At 32.9% G+C, this 17,897-nt stretch overlaps 1 protein-coding gene across 4 annotated transcripts in view; it reads left to right on the top strand.

Moving 5' to 3' along the window:
• Atrnl1 (attractin like 1) overlaps positions 1–17,897 on the top strand; it is a 468,762-nt gene that overhangs the window by 135,743 nt on the left and 315,122 nt on the right. For 2 of the 4 annotated variants that reach the window (XM_090345795.1, XM_090345792.1), the window contains one exon: positions 5,722–5,948. The exons of the other annotated variants lie outside the window; for them this stretch is intronic. In XM_090345795.1, coding sequence (XP_090201921.1) covers positions 5,722–5,747 — 26 coding nt within the window. In that variant the 3' untranslated portion in view covers positions 5,748–5,948. Of the gene's footprint in view, positions 1–5,721; positions 5,949–17,897 lie in introns of those variants that run through there. 4 annotated transcript variants of the gene reach the window in all.

The raw sequence follows: 17,897 nt of genomic DNA, 5'->3' as shown, positions 1-17,897 counted from the left end.
TTGGCTAGTTGCTATTTTATTATTGTATTGAAACTGGTTGTATATACAAATACTTATTCTATTAAATAGTCTTAATCTCTAGGACTTTAGTTATTCTTTTAGGACATATTTACTATTCATCAGTATGTTTTGCATTTTAAAAGAAAGTTCTGAGCAATAAATATATATTTTTGGCTTTAGAGAAAATCTTTTAGAAATTTATTGCACCATTCTTTTGAGTGGATAATCAATGTTTTTCCATTTCTTATTGATAATACAACGACAGTTAAAGAGGTCATCCATTTCATCCATTGCTATATTATTATTAATTACATTGTTACTTTCAGTTATAAAACTGATAAAGCAATAATACACAAAATGACAACTGATATGTGTATATACATATATACAATATATATATATATTCTCAACTCTTTTTTTTTTTTTTTGCCAGTCCTGGGCTTGAGCTCAGGGCCTGAGCACTGTCCTTGGACTTTCTCAAGGCTAGCACTCTACCACTTGAGCCTCAGCACCATTTCCGGCTTTTGTCTATGTATGTGGTACCAAGGAATCGAACCCGGGTCTTCGTGCATGCTAGGCAAGCACTTTAACCACTAGGCCAAACTCCCGGCCCATATTCTCAACTATTGAGAAAGACCCAGAGAACAACCATCTGATGGAAGAAATGTCTAGTAGATGTATTGTTTTCTACCTTATATAATGACAAAGCAAAATACTCTTTTTTTCCAGCTTTATTTGTTTTCATTAAAGAATTTATTAACATTGATTTTTACATCATATTTCAAATGACATGTTTAACAAACAAGTATTCAAGAAGGGAATTTCTATATACAATCACTGTCACTTAGTTTTTAGAACATAATCAAAATTAGGCTAAGGGTTTGTATATCATAGACACATATTAATCTATGTAATAAAACATTATGTCTATAGATTCATAAGTTTTTATGTCTGTGTAGTTGTGTTTATATTTCCCATACCATGTCCATACCATTGGGTATGTAAATATTGAGTCCTCACTCTTGTACTGTTTGGATCTAACAGCCACATATTAAGGATACCATGTGCCTTTTGTTCCTTTGATCTTGACTTGTCTCACTCAACATGATTAGCTCTAGATTCATCCACTTCCCTGCAAATGCAAATGCCATTATTTTATCTTGTCTGTTGGCTATGTAGAATTCCATTGTGTGTGTGTGTATATATATATATATATATATATCACATTTTCTGTATCCATTCATCTGTGGTAGGGCATCTGGATTATTTCCATCACCAGGCTATTGTGAATAGTGCAGAGATAAACATAGCTGAGCAGGTGTCCTTATCATATCTTGGGTTATGATGTTCAGGGTAGATGCCCAGAAGTGGTATGGCGGGATCATAGGGAAGATCAATTTTCAGTTCTTTGAGAAACCTCCACCCTGATTGCCAGAGCGGCTGAACTACTTTACAATCCGACCAGCAGTGTAGGAAGGTTCTTTTTTCTCCACAACCCCACCAGCATCTGTCCTTGTCTGAGTTCAAAATCTTGGCCATTCTTGTTGGGGTAAGATGGTATCTTAGGGGTTTTTTTATTTGCATTTCCTTTATGACCATAGATGATGAACATTTTTTCATATGCTTTTCTGTCATTTTAATCTCTTCTTTTGATAGTCTCTCTTTCATTCCCTTGCCCATTTAGTGAGTGGTTTGTTGGGTTTGGGGGTGGATTAGTTTCTTGAGTTCCCTGTAGATACTGGATATTAAGCATTTGTCAGATGTATTATGGGTAAATATCTTTTCCCAGTTGGTTGGCTGTCTCTACTTTTGTGGCTATGCTTTTATCTGCAGATTACTGTTTTTTAATTAGTTTTATACTCACATTCTATTGGTGCTAATATTATTATCATTTTATTTGTAGTATTAGTACTATTAGCATGCCATTTACTATGCATTCCTAAGATATATACTTTTGCAAATATGAATCTATAATAAAGATGTATTAAAAACAATGCAGAATATTATGATCCATAGGATTAGCTATTTTACTTTAAGCACCCTTTAAGTCACAGAGTCTACAAATTCATGGGGTAGAACTCTGCCTGAGCACTGACCCTGAGCTCTTTAGCTCAAGGCTACCACCCTACCCTTGAGCCAATCCCCATTTCTAGTTTTCTAGAGGTTAATTGGAGATAAGAGTCTCAGGTCCTTTAGTGCCCAGGCTGGCTTTAAACCTTGATCCTCACATCTCAGCCTCCTGAGTAGCTAGGATTATAGGCGTTAGCCACCATGCACAGCCAAATGATATATTTTCAAGCTTGAGGTCCTCCATCCATCTAATAAATTATTTACTTTAGTTCTCTGTGCATTTGTGATGTTGTATACGAATAGAATAATATCACTGGGCTGGGAGTTTGGCCCAGTGGTAGAGTGCTTGCCTAAGATGCATGAAGACCGAGGTTCGATTCCTTGGTACCACATATAGAAAAAAAGCTAGAAGTGGTGCTGTAGCTCAAGTGGTAGGACACTAGCCTTGAGGAAAAAGCCCAAGGACAATGTTGAGGCCCTGAATTCAAGGCCCAGGGCTGGCAAATAAAGAAAAGAAGTATAATATCACTATGAGTTTACTTAATGTGGCTCCACGATGAAATTAATTCAGTTAACAGGAGATTGCAAAATATAAATTCATTCATATTTTGCACAAAGTATGATTTCTGTGGAGATTAGCTACCTTCTGGTCATACTAGATCACTTACTAGAGTAAAATGAAAAATCCCAGAAGTTAAAAATATGAAGGCCATTAGAAGATCTTCTATAATATAATAGAGTTGGTGACAATTTATACCTGTAGCCATGAGAAAAGAAGAATTTGTAGGCAGCTCTTCCTGTTGCATCTTGACAAGTATTATTTACATATCTGATCTCTAAACTTTATTAAAATGGAACTTTGTAAATATAACATTGTAAATGGTATATATTTCTCTGTTACCAGCTGGCATCTGAGTATGTTAGTCTATTTGAATTTCCTTTATCTATAAAAAGAGATGCTTGTGCTATAAAACTAATTTCCAGTTTGGAATCTGTAGAACTCTCGAGTTATTTAGCTGTATTAGTTAAGTTTAGAAACAATGCAGGGAATTTAATATTCGAAAACTAATATAAATAGTTCTTTTTCTTCCTTACTTTCATGCTTCGTAAAATGAAAATTTCATTTTTCTTAATATTGTATCACTTCAGTTAATAATGCCATTAATTACATATTAATAGGTACTTTGTTAAACTGATAGTGCTTTAATTTTGGAACTGTGAAAAAGATTTGTCCATTCCATTTTAGGTTTGTAGATATTATTGTCTTTGGTATACTCAGCAAAGTGCCTTTTCTCCCCTCAAAAACCAATCTAAGTAATGCTTCTTTCTGTTAACAAAAATAGAAGTGTTTGCATTTAACTTGATAATCTCTGCCAAAACAGAAATAATACATGATACATCATGTTTTACGTGGAATAAAAATATTTGAAGAATTTTCAAAAATTTACTTTTACACTTAAGTGAAAAGTGTTAACTATCTTAGCATTCATATGTAAATGTGGAAAGGAAACATGGCATTGTCTATTGACTATCAGACGTTTATTATTGGAAAATGATTTGTATCATTGAAAGATTAGTATCTCATTTTTGTCAAATGCAATCCCAAAGATTTCTAGCCACACTAGTTGCACTTAATGTGATAATCACATTTATAATCATTCTGAATAGAGGTAAAATGCCTATTTGTCTAGTTCTTTCCTTACTCAGTTGGAAATCTTCAATTAACTTTAATATTATTCAATGTAAAGGAGCCTTATAATTTTGTTTATGTGGGTATATTATTGTTTCTGTTAATGTCTGAAACAGTTTTTTAATTTTAAGATTTAAATGACACATAATTGAGAGAATGGCAACTTATTTGTAACAGTAAAATTATGTATAGGGATTTTTCTTAGAATTTTGTAATTTGGTTACAATAATAGTAGTTCTTACCTTTTTATAAGTACTATTCAAGAGGAAAATAATCTTTGGAAAAAATGAAAACACAATTTATTAGATATGCCTTTTAAATTATTTGACACTTTGGTTTCTTATAAACATACACATACTTTTTGTGATACAATTTACATGTCAGAGGTCTGTTTTTAATGTTATTCATTTAGAATAATTCTTCTGAGAATTAAGTCTCTCTAAAAATGACATTATGGAGGTCTTTAAAAATTTTGATATTAACACTTCTATTAATTACAATAAAATATATGAAAAAATTGATATTATCCCTTCATATACAAGCCTTATTTCTATGGCAACCCTGTTAAAGATATACAACTTTCTTTCAGGTTGCCTGAATGAATGGAAACAGGAAATTCAAAATGGTTAATGGAAATATAATACACTAGAAAGAGGAAATTTTTAATGCTTTTTAATAGAGATATTAGAACATTAGCTTCAATGTTATAATCTTGAAATATTTGGAGCAAACATGTTCAATTGAGTCCATTGAAATTGTCAATTAAATTTTTTATTATTATTTTAAATGTGATGTATAGAAAGGTTACATTTATGTAAGTGAGGTAAAGAGTAGATTTCTTTTTGGACAATGCCATACCTTCCATTGCTCTCTCCCAGTTTTTCCCTCCTTACCCCAACTGCAGCTTGTATTGTTCATTTTTAATGTAGTATCCAATGAGTACTATTGCTGCATTTGTTCATGTGAAAGTCTTAATTTGTAAATTAAACTTTGAATTTTAATTGGTATTACAGTATAAACATCAAGTATAAATTTTCTTTTCAATCAGTATATTTAATCATATACTTGACTAAGAGGGCAAAACTATTAAAGATATGTTAATAGTTCTAAGAGATGAAGTTTTTTTTTTTCTAGTTAGTTACAATTAGTCCATATTAAATGCTGGGATAAGACAATGTATTGGGGTGATTGATTTTTGTGTTCCACTTTTTTTTTTTTTTGCCAATCCTGGGCTTGAACTCAGGGCCTGGGCTAGAGCTCTTCCACTTGAGCCTTAGCACCACTTCTGGCTTTTTTTTTTTCTATGTATGTGGTACCGAGGAATCGAACCCAGGTCTTCATGCATGCTAGGAAAGCACTTTAGCCACTAGGCCAAACTCCCGGCCCCGATTTTTGTGTTCTTAATGCCCTGCTCTGCCACGTATTTCCCACTCATTCATTATTACACCTATATTGGATTTATCATTATCATCCAGGAATTTGTATTAAAATCTCTATATAAAGTTGCAGCTTTACATAGCAAGTAATTATTACTAATCAAGGTGAGACAAATACATTATTCTTAGAAGTTGGTTTTTTTCATATATTTTTATTGTAATTAATAGAAGGGTTACATTATATTCACCATATAGAAAGTGCATTACTTCACATACATCATGTCATGGTTCCCATTCCCCCCCCCGCCAGAAGTTGGTTTTATATCATCATATAATATGATACATTTATCTCAAATAAACATGGACAATTTATTATTACTTTAGGAATAATTATTTGCCTGGCAGATGAGCTAAGATAAATTAAGCAGAAAATCAGTTTTGCTTCTGTTAGATAATTAGTAATTTACATATAACCTTTGGCTATTCTTTTATCTTAGGGTACTTATATAAGTTGCATGAAATTGTTTTCTATATAGACAGTGCTTTGAAATGCAAAAATGTAATTAAAATTCATTATTATTTTAGGACAGTGTGCTGCTAAAGTGATATGATTGAGACTATTGTGAATATTTGAGTCTGAATGGAGAATGCAAGGAAGCTAAATTACAACCTCTGTAAACTACTTTAGGTTTTATTTTTTTATTAATTGGTTGAAATAAATGAAACTATCAAAGTTCTCAGAGCACTACATTTTTTGTATATGAAATAGAATTTAGAAATTGTGCTATTGTTACTCTATTATACTAATTAGACTCCCTAGCCCTTTTGAAGTAAAATTACTAGAAATGTTCATAAAATGAGATTTGCAATAGAGCAAAACCTTGATACAAAAAGCCATATAGAATATAGAAACATAAGCCATATAATGAATGATTGTTGTTCTTAAGGTACTATGTTATCTCTCATCTCTTTTGCTGTCCCTTGGTTATCTCATATTGTTACAGTATCTCACTTTGTTACCTAATATATTGGATATATTTGTATTTGGTTATTTGAAATTGGATAGGGAAGGGGGGACAACAAGATGAGGGGTAGGGGTTGGGGGAGGGTAATAGGGACCAAGACATATGAAAGGGTATCAATGTATGGAATTAATGCACCATCTATCTGGAAATATCATGTAACCCTTCTATTAGTTACAATAAAAATATATGAAAAAAATACAATAAAGTTAGTAGGTGATATTGACTGAGGCTGTATGTATTCTGCTTAGGGCATTTAATACAAACACTCTCAAGCTGTCCAAGAACTCTGGATCCCAGCACACTTATAGCCATTAATGGCACACTTACTCGGAATTCTACTCAAATTAATGGTAACGCAATCCAGCTTTGGATGGAAAATGGTGAATTTATTTATCCAGCCAGATCATCATAAATGTATTTATGAAGAAACTCTTAGTTGAATAATTGCTTAGCAAATATTTTCTAATCAAGTAAGCAATACTAAGTAAAACAACTGTGATGAATTTAGTTTCAACACCGAATATTTCATAAACTGGTGAAGTGTGCCACTAGGAGTTTAGTCTAGTGGTAGAGTGCTTGCCTATCATGTGTGAAGACCCAGGTTCAAGCCCTGGTACCACATACACCGACAAAAAGCCTGAAGTGGTACTGTGGCTCAGTGGTATAGCTCCAGCCTTGAGAAAACCCCAGGACAGTGCTCAGGCCTGAGTTTAAGCCCTAGTACTGGCAAAAAAATCAAATAAATTGGTGAAGTGAAATGAGTTTAGAGTCTTGGGAAATATGAAAAAAGTTGGTTAGTATACGGAATATTAATATAACATCTTGCTTAGTAATTTTAATATTTTACAAATTAGAATTAGTGCCATTTTAGAATACATCTTTAAAAAAACTTTCTTTAGTAGGTATAATAAAATGTATCGGTTAATTTTTCATTAAGGTGTAGTGTAATTTTTCCTAGATGAATTTTTTTTCATTTTATTCTAGAAATCAAAATTCTAATTTATCTAATTCGATTTATTTTTCTGAAATTTTGTGGAACCTATTTTATTAATAACATTTATATTAATTGAAAGTGTATATGAGACATCTGACCAGGATGCTATGAAAGCCAGCAGTCTATAAACAATTAAGAATGATTAAGCTTATTTCATTGTTTCCTGAATATGTTGATAATTTTTGTCTATTTTTAACACTAAAATTTACTAGTATCTGCTTTGTTTTAAAGCAGTGCACAGCACATTTTTCTTATTTTGTTAAAATTCTTATTTCTTCATCCCTTAATTAGCAAATTACCTGCTCATTAGTGAACAAGAAGTAGGTATTTTAATAACTATTAGTTTAATTAGGATGATGAAAATCAAATTCTCCAGACAATATTGGAAAGGAGAATAATGCATAATAAGTAACAATCACAATGTCTATTACCCTTTTTTGTTTAACCTTTATAAAACCTTTACAGTCTTGCTTCTTGATGAGTGTAATATTTAGTGGCAGCTTGACTACTATCATCCTTTATCTAGTTGTTCCTGTACTTATTATGCTTCATTATTGTGCTTAGAATTTTTATTTTTCTTAAGATAAATGTTTGTTGAACTTCAAATGAAGGTGACTTTGATATGAAAGCTGGCAGTTAATGATAAGAGTAGAATTACTTTTTATTCATGTGGGTACATAGAATCATGCTTGGTAGAGGTTATTGTCATACATAGTAAGTAGCCATCACACTTGGTACAGGCTATAAAATCTGGTGTGCGTGTGTGTGTTTGTGTGTGTGTGTGTTACTTCAGCGTCAAGAAAAGAGGATATTGTAAATCCTTTTTCAATATTGAAGTTCACAAGAAACTGAGTAACTTCTAATTGGTTTCATCTTTTTTAATATCAAAAATTTAATATTGAGAGTGAACTTAATAATCTGAATACAGGAGTGCTAAGAAATAAGGCATATCTTTGAAGATAGAATGTCTAATTACTAAAGTCATGTTTTAGAGTTTTGTTTGATTAAAAATTTTAAATGGTAGCAGTAGTTCAGCAAATATTGAGTATAAAATAATATTTATAGACACTAGATATTTAATTTTTTGTCCAGAATTTAGATTCTAAATATAAAGCTCTCACCATGTCCTCAGTGCTTGGACAAACTACAGGTTTTGTCTTAACAAGAGGAGGAATTGATAAATAAAACACCAATGAGCATTCTTTTGAGCAAGATTTTCCAAGTAAATTTCATCTTTTTTTGTTTGTGAGCTAGTATTGGGGTTTGAATTCAGGGCAGGGGCACTATACAAGAACTTTTGCTGAAGACTAGTGTTTTGAACCCCCACTTAATTCTCTCTTTTTTGGTGGTTGACTGGAGAGAAGAGTTTCCATCCTTCCCTTCCCTCTCCTTCCCTCTTTATTTTCATCCCCTTCTTTATTTTCCTGCTCCTCCCTCTCCCTCCTTCCCCTTCTTTATTTTCCTGCTGGTACTGGGGTTGAATTTAGGGCCTGAGTGCTGCTCCTTAAACTTTTGTTCTACTTCCTGATTTTTGGTGGTTATAATTTGAGATGAATTTCCTGAACTTTGTTGCCCAAGCTGACTGCAAACACTGATCCTGTGATCTAGCTTCCTGAGTAGCTAGGATTGCAGGCATGAGCCTCCTGCCCCTGGCCAATTTGGTTTTTTGAAAATAGGAAAATTATATAATCCTTGATGATTGTTTAGATGTGATAGGTGGAAGAAATACTACTTTTTAGTAACCTAGAATTTTTGCCTTCAACCACTGAATATATCCTAAAAACCTAATTATGACCAGGAGACAAAAAAAACATGAATAGGAAATATGGACAGCAATCAAGAACACTATTTGGTGTCCTCATATTTGAAAAGTTGAAAGTATAATCAAAAGGAGAAAGTTCAGATAGTCCATTGAACAAAAGAGAAAGTCTTTCCTGAATTACTAAGCTTAAAAATTAGTACCATTGAGGCTGGGAGTTTAGCCTAGTGGGAGAATGCTTGCCTATCAGCATGCACAAGCACCTGGGGTAGATTCCTTGGTACCACATACATAGAAAAAAAAAAGCCAGAAATGGTGCTGTGTCTCAAGTGGTAGAGCTCTAGTCTTTAGAAAGCCCAAGGTCAGTGCCCAGGCCCTGTCTGTTCAAGGCCCAGGACTGGCAAAAAAAATACTACCATAAAATGATAGTTAAGGCTCAAAATTAGATGAATCTTATAAATAAATGGTATTTGCTAGGGATTGTCCTTATAGAAAAGGTTTCCATGTCTTTAGAGAATTCACACTGTTGCACAGTAGAATTGTGTGGATACTAACTGTGCTACATTCCACCAGTAGGTGGAAGCAGGTGGTTATACTAGATCACACCCAATAGTAACTAAGAGGATTGGGTAGACATTGCCTGGATGGAGAAATTGATAAGTATGTTAATAAACGTTATTGTGTGTATAGGGAATTCCATGAATAAATACTGGCAGATATGAGTGCATGATTAAGACAGGGTTGAAAGGTGCTTCAAATATATGTTGGTTGTCTGATTGTAGGACAATTTTTGATAGACAAAAAGAAATGATAAACACTGAAGTATATGAACAGCTTAAAGCAGTAAATTCTTTCAAAATAGTTGACATAATTATTAATTAAAAAATCTTTATCCCTTGGGCTTTCTCAATGCTAGCTCGATTTTTTTTTTTTTTTTGGCCAGTCCTGAGGTCTACTGCTTGAGCCACAGCACCATTTCTGGCTTTTTTTTTCTATGTATGTGGTACTGAGGACTCAAACCCGGGTCTTTGTGCATGCTAGGCAAGCACTCTATCACTAGGCCAAGACATGTTAAAGGGTATCAATGTATGGGAATTAATGCACCATCTATCTGGCAAATATGTAACCCTTCTATTAATTACAATAAAAATATATGAAAAAAATCTTTATCCCATCTCCCATAATTTTGAAAAGAAGCAAGCTTCCTGTAGCCAAAGTACTTACACAAATAAAGAAAAATTATGCTTTGCTTGTTTGTTTTTCAATTGTTGTCAATAGTACGCCAACAAGTTCCTTCTAACTTAATTTTGGAATGAATATAGCTTGTGGAAATTTGTTGGGATAACATTTCAAAACTGTGAAGAGTGTTATGGCTAACTTAATGAGAATAACAGAATTTATAATTATTACTTAATATACAATTATAGTAAACAGATATTTTTCTTAAATGCTAAGATCAGTGTTTTTAACAGGAAGAATTTAGATGCTTTTTATTCTAGGGATTTTCAAAATATACTTTTCAAATATAAGACTTAGAAACTGATTTAAGCAGATAATATTATGCAGCTTCATCTTTTGCACTTAAAAATATATGTTGTTAATGGGCCATTCACTCTCACGTTATTTTGTTTACTAAGCTAGAACTGAAATCTGAGCAATTAAGTATGTAGTAAAACATTTAAAACAAAATGAATTGCCGTAAAGAATGTTTAAATTTATTTGCAATATACCAGGGAATGGTGTTGAACTCCTGCCATAACTAGAATTAAATTGAGAAACAATCTCTATGTACATTCTTACATTTGTTTTCTGAATGTGTGAAGTTGTAGTGTTGTTGACATCTGGAACATTTTTTTCAATATCTTTTATAATAATGTTTTTACTCTGTTTTCATTATTGATTACATAACCATTTGCAATTCCTAGTAGTGCTTTCTAAGTATTAAAACATTTTTACCTTCTGCTTGCTAATAATACCCTCTTTCTACAGTTGCATTTTACCAACATTTATCTATCTATGCCTACATATATGTATATATATACACAAACATATATGTATGTGAAAAAATGAAATGAAAGAATAAAATGCCAGTTTTATATCCTGAACTTTTTTTTCTTTTTTTTGGTCAGGGTAATGTATGTAGGGGTTACAGTTACATTCGTCAGGTAGTAGCTTCATTATTTCTCGCATACCTAGTTCACTGAATTAGCTTATTAGGTCTAACTAGTTGTTTGTGAGATGAGAAATCTTTATGATTTTATACATATAGGATCATTCCATCAAAAATGAAAATATTACTCACTATTTGGATACTTACAGTTTATTTTTCTTTTCTATCTGATCTTGCTAATACTTGTAGTATTATTTAAAGAGAGGCAATGACAGACTAGAAATCTTTACCTTGTACTTTATTACATAGAGAAAACCTTTTGCTGTTATACCCATTGAGTATGATTTTATCTTTGGGCATTTCATAAAGTATTTTTACATATATTGAGGAAATTCCATTCCATGCTTACTTTATTAAAATTGTTTTAGAACAGTATTATCTAAAATTAGAGTTGTGATGTAACTCATTGACAAATGCTGGCCTAGCAAGTATAAAGTCATAGGTTTGATACCCAGTACCCAAAACCGAAAAACAAAAAAGAAAAAGAAAAGGAGAACTTCTGTTGAACTATTTTGTTTTCCTTTGTGGGTCATGTGTCTTAAACTCCACCTATGAGCTGTCCTGAGCTCTTCAGCTCAAGGCTACCGCCCTATCCTTGAGCCAAGCCCCACTTTCTGTTTTTCTAGGGTTAACTGGAGATAAGAGTCTCAGGTCCTTTTGTGCCCAGGCTGGCTTTGAATCTTGCCTCAGATTTCAGCCTCCTGAGTAGCTAGGATTACAGGTGTGAGCCAATATGCCCAGCTTGAGCTTTTTCATATCCTTTTTCCTGCACCTTTTGAGAAAATCATATGTTTCATTCCAATTTGTTTATTTTTTCTCTGAGTTAATAGACACATATGTAAAATGGTTACCAAATGCATCCATGGCAGAATGGAATTCCAGGAAACACCAGTTCCATCATCTTGCAGACCTCATTCCTAAAACATCCTGGTTACAGGATTTAGATAGAATTAAATGAGTGTAAGTAATTGTCTATATTTGTAGTATTTTCTGTATTGACCATTTTAAAAAATGGTTAGATATGAATGCTGAATGCTAAAGAAATCGGTTCCATCTAATTTGAAATCTAAGTGCTATTTTGAATGGTAAACAAGAGAAAATTAAGGAAAATATGTATTTGTTGTAATGATAGTACTGGGAAAATGAATAATTTAGAGTAAAATCAAACTTATATGTAATTCATTACAATGCTTGTACTCTGTAAAGCTTAAGCTAACTTCTTCCAATAAAATATAGGGATTGTGGTCAAGTTTGTGGCCTAGTGGTAGAATACTTGCCTAGCATGCACGAAGACCTTGGTTTGATTCCTTTGCACCACACACGGAGGAAAAGCTGAAAGTGATGCTGTGGCTCAAATGGTAGAGCACTAGCCTTGAGAAAGCTCAAGACAGTGCCAGGCCCTGAGTTCAGGCCCTAGGTCTGGCAAAAAAAAAAAAAGGAATTTTTTGAAAAATTTTTATATAAATCCAGATATATTTAAATGATTTGCTTTAATAAATTATACATGAACAAAATATTGTGATCTAGTTTCAATAGTACCTCCTATGGAGAATATCACATTATTAACTTTTCATAATTATATCTTTGTTTTGTCATTGTGTATTAGTTTATTTAATGATATAAATACGTTGACTTGTCATGGAAAATATTTCATTCTATGGTCCTTTGACAGTAATTATGTCACAGTGCTTGATTTTTCAAGCTGGTCTTGAATGCTTACTATACAAGAAGTAATTTCAAATGTTTTCAAAGGAGGAAATAAATACCACAACTTGTTGATCCATTCATCAACTGAGGGACACCTAGGTTGGTTCCGTATCTTTGCTATGGTGAATAGTGCTGCAATGAACATTGTTGTGCTAGTGGATTTAGTATGCCCTAGATTCTGGATGGTTGGGTAAATGCCAAGTAGTGGAATTGCTGGGTCATAGGGGAGTTCTATGTTTAGCCTTTTGAGGCACTGCCACAATGCTTTCCATAGTGGTTGAACGAGTTTGCACTCCCACCAACAGTGTAGTAGTGATCCCTCCTGGCCACATCCCCTCTAGCATCTGTTATTATTCGTTTTCCTGATCCTGGCCATTCTAACTGGAGTGAGGTGGAATCTTAGAGTTGTTTTGATTTTCATTTCTTTTATGACCAGAGATATTGAGCATTTCTTCATGTGTCTATAGGCCATTTTTGTTTCTTCTTCAGAGAAGACTCTCTTTAAGTCTTTGTCCCATTTTTTTAATGGGATGGTTGTTACTTTGGTGATGAGTTTTGGAGTGATTCAATTTTTTGAGTTGTTGATATATGTTAGATATGAGGCCTTTATCTGTTGTTTGGTTGGTGAAGATCTCCCACTCTGTAGGCTTCCTAATTAATTTACTATCTATGTCCTTTGCCATACAAAAGCTCCGCAGTTCTTTTTTCCAGTCTGAGGGCTTGAACTCAGGGCCTGAGCCCTATCCTTGAGCTTTCTTAAGGTCCAGTGATCTACCACTTGAGCCATAGCACCACTTCCAGCTTTTTCTATGTATGTAGTACCAAGGAATTGAACCCAGGTCTTTGTGCACGTTAGGAAACCACTCTATCACTAGGCCCTCTTTTACAGTTTTTAAAAAGATAGTTACTTTATTGAAATGCAATTCATATCATATATATTTCACCAATTTGAAGTGTACATTTCAAGGGTTGTTTTACTATATTCACAACATATTCTACTCAAGTTGATCAAACTTCTTTGGAATCATACCCTTGATTTACTTCTCTTAAGAGATTTCATTAGAGTTTTATCTTTGTGATTGTTGTTCTTAATGTACTATGTGAAGTTATTTCTTTTCTCTTTTATTCACACTTATGGTTAATCTCATGAGATTACTGTATCTAAATTTGTATGCGTGTATATTGTTTATGCACTTACTTGTTTATTTGAAATAGGGAAAGGAAAGGGGAAAACAAGATGAATGGGAAGAGAAAGGGGTTACAAAAACATGATGTTTATCAAGGTTTGGGAAGTAATGTACCCACTACCTGACAAATGTAACTGTAAACCCAGATACATTATCCCAACAATAGAATACGATAAGATTTCATTGAACTGAATTATTTGCAGGGCTAATTTGGTTCACTGACAGGTTATATTAAAAGATCAGGTTACTGGATTTCAGGTATATTTGCCATCTTTTTCTGAAAAGGAAGAATTATTTTCTGAGCTCAACTCTATTGTATTAGTCTAACATTTCTTAAAGCAATAATAACCAGCTCACACTAGTAGTATCGTCTGCAATATGTATATTTCAACTGTTGTACATTAAACAGATTACAGATTTACCAACTAATTTTTAAAAACCTGGGTAGTAATGTTTTTCTTATTACTTTTAATAAAATTAATGCCTTCCTAGCCTTGAAGTTGATATAAAATATTTTAGTGTAGTAGAACCCAAAATCTTTTTACTATTATTATTATTATTATTATTATTATTATTATTACTATTTTGCAGGTCCTGGGCTTGAGCTTATGGCCTGAGCACTATCCTTGGGTTTTCTCAAGGCTAGAGCTCTACCACTTGAGCCACAGCATCACTTCCAGCTTTTTTTTTTCTATGTATGTGGTACCGAGGAATCAAATACGGGTCTCCATGCATGCTAGGCAAGCCCTGTACCACTAAGCCAAACTCCCTGCTGCCCAAAATATTAGTTCCAGCTTTTATTAGCTCTTTGTTTGAAAAACCTCCAAAATATTTATAGCTAATAAATTTCTTTGTATTATCTTACAGTAGGAACAGGTAGATATGGTTCTACTCCAGGTGAAAGACTGATATAGTCTGTTTTGTATGTCTCATCTAAAGACTTTTATTCTAGGCAGAATCCCTATCTGAAGGGATATATTTCTTCTTAGCTAGAAGGACACTAAGACATGTCAAGTCATGCTGTGCTACTGCATTTATTTCTGTAAGAACAAGTTATGTATCATGTCTCCATACAATTCATTAGCCATATAACTAACATAATTAAGTCAACAACAAATATAAGGAAAATATTCCCAGAGCATTTATGGAGAAGAGTATTTGTGATCAATAATTATATATGCTAAAGAAAATGATTTGTTTTACTTTGTATCAGTGAGCAATTCATTTGTGTGTGTGTGTGTGTGTGTGTGTGTGTGTGTGTGTGTGTGTGTGTGTGATGGGGCTTGAACTCTGGACCTGGACCTTGTCCCTGAGCTTTTCAGCTCAATGGTACTACCATTCCCCTGTACTTGGGTGTTGTTTCTGAGCTCTTCAGCTTTAGTTAAAAAAAAAAAAAAAAAACAACCAAACCCCGAGACTGGCAGTTTCTAAATAGGGATTTGATTATCTCAGAGAGTTCTGTTTGGCTTAATACTACATTTAATATATTTACTTATAATGTAAATAATTTGATATGATGAATTAATAGTCTTTCAAATATAATCTAAAACATTACTGATATAGCACTGAAAAATAATTGCATTACAAGGAATAAGGTAAATCAGTATTTAATATTTTATTTAGCTTCAATCAACTAAAATAGCTTGGACCCATTAAGAAACATTTGTTCATTAGTCAGTTTAGGTTATTACAAATCATTCGTTGAATGTGTATCAGTCTGTGTATTTCCATGACTAAACAACATTTCAGTTGTTTTTGAGAACATATAATTTAACCTCATTCTAGAGGTCTTTTCCCCAAATCAAGTGACTCTAAACTTCTGATTTGAAGAATGTAGTAATGAATTTTAGTGTTACTACTGTGTGCCAGTAGAGTAAACTTTATTTTATAGGTTTTATGTGTGTATGTTTTCTTCTTTTATACTGACAAATAACTGCATAATTAAAAATGGTACAAGACATTTTAGAATGTATGACATTTGCAATATAACCCATTAATGCTAGCAAACATATATCACCTCACATGTATATCTTTTTATTTGTTGGTCAGTCATGGGGCTTGAACTCTGGTACTGGGTGCAGTCCCTGAGCTTTTCAGCTCAAGGCTAGTGTTCTAGAACTTGAGCCATAGTGCTGCATCTGGTTTTCTGGTGGTTAATTGGAGATACCTCTCATGAACTTTAGTGTCTGGGCTGGTTTTGAACCATGATGATCAGATCTCAGTCTCCTGAGTAGATAGGATTACAAGCTTGAGCCACCGGTGCCCTTTGTATACCATTTTTAGAGTGAGAGCATTTAAAACCTGCCTTAGCAAGTAAGTACAATACATTATGTTAGCTGTATTCTCCTTGTAGAGTAGTATATTATTTAAACTTGTTCCTACTGTCTACCTGATATTTTCCCACAGTCCCTGGAGGACATTACACACGTATTATACTTTCATTCTTTACTTCTATGAAGTCAATTTTTATAGCTTTCATATATAAGTAATATTTTGCAGTATTTGTTTTTTTGTGATATTGTCACAAATGACATAAATTCCTTCATAAGTTTGAGTAGTATTCCAGTGAGTACATGAACCACATTTTCTTTACTCGTTCAACCATTTGGTTATTGATAATAATGCTTTCATGGAAAGGTGGGAGGACAGATGTCTATTAGGAATAGTGGTTTTATTTTCTTTGTATTTTAACCAGAAGTAAAAGAATTGAATTGATAGTTCCATCTTTAATTTTGGGAGGAAACCTTTTCCATAATGACTATATCTTCATATCTTTTTTTGGATAAAAGCCAATTGCTGTCCTGTATTAATAGATTGGCAAGATTAGTATTGTTAACATAGCCACACTGCCTAGCTTCTGGACAATCAGTAGTAAAATTAAAATTCAATCTCTAGAAAAATTCCAGTGATGTTTATGACAATCTTGAAGTTCACCTTGAAACTGCAAAAAAACTTGAACAAAAATAGTCTTAGTCAAAATGAACCAAGGCAGTATATCACACTATCTCATCTCAGAATTGACCATAATGTTATGATAATGCAAATATTATGATATGAACAAAAATAAATAAAAACTGGTGACTAACCAGCCAATCAAACAAAATCCGGAAATGTTGAGTATTTCAAACTCTTTAGTTTCCAAATTTATGTATGTATGTATATGTATGTATGTATGTATGTATGTATGTATGTATGTATGTATGTATTTGCTTGTAGTCCTCGGCCTTGAATTCAGAGCTTGAGCACTGTCCTTGAGCTTTCTAAAGTCTAGTGCTCTACCACTTAAGCCACAGTACCACTTCCTGCTATTTGTATGCATATGTGGTTCTGAGGAATCCAACCCAGGGCTTCATGCATGCTGGACAAGCACTCTACCACTAGGCCATGCTCTTGATCCCCTCGTCTTAAATTTTAAAGACAAAGTTGCCATAATAAAAATATGAATGTTATCTTTTTTTAGTCCATCAGCAAGAGTTTCATATATAATGAACAGAAAGTTACCAATATTATTTTCATCTGGCTATCATATTCTTACATGCTAAAAGTCAAAATCTATTTCCTGACATTATTCTGAATAAATTTAAGTGTGTATCAGTGATAATTTGTATTGTCATTTTCTTAAATGTTTAATGTTACATTTTTCATAAGTATTTTTCAGTGATCCTTATTGAGTGGCAAAAGTTCAGATAGCCCTTACAGATTAAACTCTTCATATTTGACTTCAGGAATGTATAATTTTAGCATGGTACTAATGGAATAAATATACAACTGCCACCAAAATGTTAATGCCAGTTGTATGTTTAATTTATTGCTACACTGAAAATGTATCCCTTCTTGTACAATATATTAAATAAAAAATATTCATTAAGAAATGTTTTTATCTCTTCATTTTTAAAGTACAATTATACCATACTATATT

This window comes from Megascapheus bottae, chromosome 15, assembly GCF_031878675.1.
Source record: "Megascapheus bottae isolate mThoBot1 chromosome 15, mThoBot2.hap1, whole genome shotgun sequence".
In the NCBI taxonomy this organism is placed as follows: Eukaryota; Metazoa; Chordata; class Mammalia; order Rodentia; family Geomyidae; genus Megascapheus; species Megascapheus bottae.
Note: the sequence above shows the minus strand (reverse complement) of the source record. Positions and strands in the feature narration are given on the sequence as shown.